At 39.7% G+C, this 5,119-nt stretch overlaps 1 protein-coding gene across 1 annotated transcript; it reads left to right on the top strand.

Moving 5' to 3' along the window:
• The first annotated feature begins 1,398 nt into the window (after positions 1 to 1,398).
• On the top strand, positions 1,399 to 4,887 carry RPS27L (ribosomal protein S27 like). Its single transcript, XM_052646549.1, has 4 exons — positions 1,399 to 1,524; positions 2,424 to 2,532; positions 3,481 to 3,591; positions 4,687 to 4,887. Exons 1-4 carry the CDS (start codon positions 1,519 to 1,521, stop codon positions 4,713 to 4,715), a joined length of 255 nt encoding a protein of 84 aa, XP_052502509.1. The 5' UTR covers positions 1,399 to 1,518; the 3' UTR covers positions 4,716 to 4,887.
• The last annotated feature ends 232 nt before the right edge of the window (positions 4,888 to 5,119 follow it).

Consider the following 5,119-nt stretch of genomic DNA (forward strand, 5'->3'; position numbering starts at 1 on the left):
TCTTCAAAGCCAACGCCTTGGCATCTCCCAGACTCTTCTTTCATCACCACACCTCTCTCTCTCTCTCTTCCATGTTTAGGGCCCTTGTTACGACACTAGGTCTACCCAGACAATCCAGGATAATTTTCCTAGCTTAAAGCCAGATAATTAGCAAACTTAATTCCACCTGCCATATAAGCACAGGTCCTGGGGATTAAGAAGTCTTTGGGGCCGTGATTCTGCATACACAACTGTATTATTCCATATATGAATCTGTCTGAAACTATTTAACATTAATATTTTAAATATTAAGCATTTAAAAACCAACCCTAATGTCTATCTTAGTGTATGGATGACATAGGCTATATATTCACAGGATGAATGCTATGTGCCCATTGAAAGTCATAATGTAGGAGAATATATAGTAACATGGAATGACGTTCACTATACAGTAAGTTGTGTGTATGGGGATTCGTCTTATCATAAAAGAACATGCACAAGATGATACCAATTATGTAAAACCAAATCCCCAAACAAACCTATATGCAAGTGAAAAATAAATGGGAGGATATAGGTCAAAATATCAACAATATTTATCTCTGGATGGTGATTTTAAATTTCTTTTGCTTTTCTCCATTTTCCAAAATAGACATTACACGTGCATCATGTTTTCAAAGAGAAATAAAAGCTGGTCGAGAACGTCTACCTAGGCCAATTTTCTGATCAAGTATTTTTTAGCTTTTGACAACACTCGCTCAATCTCCAGGATGGTGCTCTTCGTGAAAAATATTTCAAGTCTGGCCATCGGTGACACTCGCTGTTTTTTCAAGTCCGAGCTGTCCACTCTGGAAAGTGCGACCCACGGAGGACAGCAAGGAGCCACACAATGAACTAAGCAGCAAATAGGTGCTTCTTAAGAACTTTTTCAAGGCCAAGCAAACCCAAAGCACAGCCACACCCCACAAAGAACTTAATAACCAGTAATTTGGAGCCGGATGCACAAGTAAAGGAGCCTCTTTCACCTGGCACGTGTTAATGGTTTTAATTAATAATACTGTTTTTAATACATAAAAGAACATAGGCATCGCCCATGTGCCTGCCAGCTGAGTGGCGGAGAGCGGAGTGTGTCTTGCCGGCGGGACCGCTGACAGGACCCAGCATGCCCACCCTGGTCCGCTCCCGAAGCCCAAGGCGGCTTCCCAGACGAGAGTGAGCAGCCTGAGCTCGACCCTAAGCACTCCTGGGCCCAGAGCAGAGACCTGAGGCCGGGGGCCCTAGCCCTGGAGCGCGTTAGAACCCTGGGCTTTGCGGTGTCGGATGGGCGTGCGCCTCAGCACCTCCCCTCTCCCAGCCCTCGCGGATCCCGGCCTGAGCCAGCCCCCTACCACCGAGAGGTGCGCCTAGAGTGGACGAGCCCGCCGCTTCACTCCTCCTAGCCTCCTCTATCCCGGAAGTTGACGCCGCGCGCTTCGTCGCGTGCTGCTCGCTGGGGTTGTCGCCTTAGAGATCTGCACGGGCTGGGCTTGCGAAAGGATCAACATGCCTGTGAGTTGTTTACTTTCGAGCTTCGCGTTTGTGTCGGCCTTCTCTGTCGCCCGAGGGGCCCCGAGGACAGGCTTGATCCATGGCTCCGCTGGGCCCCGGGACTCCCCTGAACGCCCCTCGCCGCCTCGGATGGCAAGGCTCTTTCGCGCGTGGCGGACTTGTTGGGACTTGCCCGGGCGGCGCGGCGAGCCCGGCCCTGCCAGGGCGTGGAACTGGGAGCCCGGCGCCGCCCTGGGCTGCAGTCGGGAGTTGCTGGTTGGCAGGGGACTGCTCCCTGCGTACCTTACTCAGCCCTCCTGGGTTTCGGTGGGCACCCGCGAGGCTATGATCGTTTATGTCTTCTTGCTTTCCTTTATTTTTGTGGCTCTTGCCCCCCTCTGCCTCCTCTCGGAAGCGATTTTTATGCTTGTTTCCTTTTTAAAAACTGTCTTCGAAGTTGCCATACAAATTAACTCTATCAGGGACAGTCAAGCGTCAGCCACTTAAGAGTTCTTGTCAGATCAGACGTTGAACCCAGGGGGCAGAAATCACCTCGCTGTTGACATTCTCCGGGTCTACCTCAGCAATTTCTTTTCTCAGCGGGTCCACCAGGGTCAGGATCATTAGCACTACAGTTTTATTTTCTCTGGCGACTGTTATTAGTTACGAAGAACGGAGTTAACCTTACCATCTGTTTCCGAATCGTTGTAAAGCCCCTTAACTGGGACTTAAGAGAACGCAAGCATTATAAAGTGTTGATGAAAGTTAACAGGCTTAAAAAACAAAAAACTAAAGTGTTGTCTGTGCTGAGTATGACTGTTATTCCTATTTTTGCATGTATATTTTACATATGGTTAAATCTGCCAGAGTTGTGGTGTCATTCTAGTACTCATACTGTTTTTTTTTTCTTTTTTATTCAGTTAGCTAGAGATTTACTGCATCCTTCCTTGGACGAGGAAAAGAAGAAACATAAAAAGAAACGGCTGGTTCAAAGTCCAAATTCTTACTTCATGGATGTAAAATGTCCAGGTGAAATTTCAAACTTTAATTCCTTTCCTAAGGAAAATTTCTCTAAAGGACTACTTATAGAATTTCTATAAGGACTGCTCATAGTCTGTTGTGTACATTTAGATATTAGGACCCTCTGTTGGAGTAGAAGTGGCATTACAGAATTGGAATGTCATAGTTTATTTTCATAATAAACTACTTCAGAAACATTTGGGTAGGGGTTTGTGAAGATGGGATTTCCACAAGGGACATGGCATAGAACTTTTTAAGTCTTTAAGCTTGCTCAGATGGTAAGTTTTCTTTTTCATGGTTCAATGAAAAGTATATTGATTCTTCATTGTAAAGCTGTGGGATCCAGTATGGTGGCCATTAGGCATATGTAGCTAGTGAGCACTTGACATGTGGCTAGTCAGAATGGAAAAATTCTTTTTCATTTTTTTTTTCTTGAGGTATAACTGACATAAAACATTATAGTTTCAAGTGTATGATGTCATGATTCCATATTTGTATATACTGGGAAATGATCACAATAAGTCTAATTAATACCCATCACCATACATAGTTATAGTATTTTTTCTTGTGATAACTTTTCAGATATACTCTTTTAGTAGTAACTTTCAAATATTCAGTATGGTATTATTAACTGTAGTCACTAGGCTGAATCTTTTTTTCTTGTTTCATGCTGTATCATTAAAGTGTGAAATACACACCAGATTTTGAAGATATAGTATAGGGAAAAAAAGGCTTTGATTACACATTTGGAGATACAGACTTCCATAGATTATATTATTAATTTCATCTTAAAAAAAAAAAACACTTGTTTTTAATGTGGCTACTAGAAAAGTTTGTTACCGATGTGGTTTGCAGAGCACTGAAGTTCCTAATCTTTTACAAGGTCTCTACTAGAAATACATTCAACAGGTGCTGTGTTTTCTTCTGCTTTTCACTTCTAACACTGCCCTTTTTTAGGTTGCTACAAGATTACCACGGTTTTCAGCCATGCTCAGACAGTAGTGCTTTGTGTAGGCTGTTCAACAGTGCTGTGCCAGCCAACAGGAGGAAAGGCCAGACTCACAGAAGGTAAATCATTTGGCATTTTCTAACCCAGTGATGAGATTTTATGATTTTAGAGTCTTTTTACAAAAATCAGTTTAAAAGAAATCATAGATGCATAATTACCAAAATAATTTTTACCTTTCATGGTGTGCTCTTTTTAGTAAAGAGTGCCCTTTTAAATTAGATAAGTTTGTACTCTTGACCTTGCAAAGAATTCCATAATCTGTTATTTGTCTTAGTTTAGAACATCTAATTTTGTTGTATTATATTTAGTCAATTTGCTTAACTTGGAATATTAGACATAAATCAGAATAGAGTAAAAGAATAAATACATGTAAATATTTTGTCTCCTATGTATTTGGTACATATGATTTAAGATAGTTTTTATCATTGCTAGCTAAGCAACAGATAACTATTTAATATGTTAGAGGTTTGATTTCTATGAGCAACTCATGATTAAGACAGTCGCATTTTTAATTCTTTCACTTTTCTGCAGTGAGAAGAAATAATACATATGTATATAATTTTCCATAGTAGTACTTAGAGATTTACAATTCAATAATGATATTTAAAATTGGCCTGTGATATTTTTGGTAACATGGTAAATTCCATGTTATTCTCACTGGAAGAGTTATAAGTGAATTGGTAACAAATCCAAGATCTAGTTAGTATGACCTGGTGAGAGCTAACTTTGAAGTCAGCACAATATTTAAGTGCAGTATTCTGCTTAAAAATGTACTTGCAAGATTGCCAAAACCTGCATACCGTGCCATGATCTTAGAATTTGTGCCCACATGCTGACAGATGATTAAAAGGGTACATATGTACCAGAGTTTTCCTAAAAGATCTGAGATGAACTCTAACAAAAATTATTTTATGGAGAAAAGAATTCAGAATAGTTCTTAAAAATTAAGTTTGCATCTTCTGACAGCTTGCATTAAAGTTTTAACTCGTGGTCTTCAATGAATTTCATTATAACATTTGAGAGGACTTAATGAGTATTTAATCTAAAATTTCTAAAAGCTAAGTTTTTATGTAAAAAGTACTTTTTATCCTTAAAACTCTATACCAGAGATAGAACAGACTTGTGTTTAATATGCTCTTGTGATTCTTTTGCAGGCTGTTCATTTAGAAGGAAGCAACACTAATGATCCACACAACTTCTTAAATTTGTGTTCTATCGCAGAAAGCCTTATCAGTTCAGTAATTCCAGTTAATCTACCAAGATAATGTAATTACATTTAATTTTGTAAGGTATACAGCAGCACTCTCCTATTTTGGTGTCAGTTTTTCAATAAAGTTTTGATTATGGGCAAATTACTTCTTTGCTTTTTTTAAAGTATGTGTTAATATGCTATACATTTATATATACTGTGTATGTGAGTTTGGTTTAAACATTTTTAAAAGCATATTCTGATTAGTTTGTGTCTCACTTCAGGAAGAGAAACTCAATATTTATTTTATGTCATTTTTCAAATTACTCTGAAGGGGTTGTGCTGTGCTGTGCTTAGTTGCTCAGTCTTGTCCAACTCTTTGTGACCGCATGGACTGT

The sequence above is a fragment of the Budorcas taxicolor genome, chromosome 10, assembly GCF_023091745.1.
Source record: "Budorcas taxicolor isolate Tak-1 chromosome 10, Takin1.1, whole genome shotgun sequence".
In the NCBI taxonomy this organism is placed as follows: domain Eukaryota; kingdom Metazoa; phylum Chordata; class Mammalia; order Artiodactyla; family Bovidae; genus Budorcas; species Budorcas taxicolor.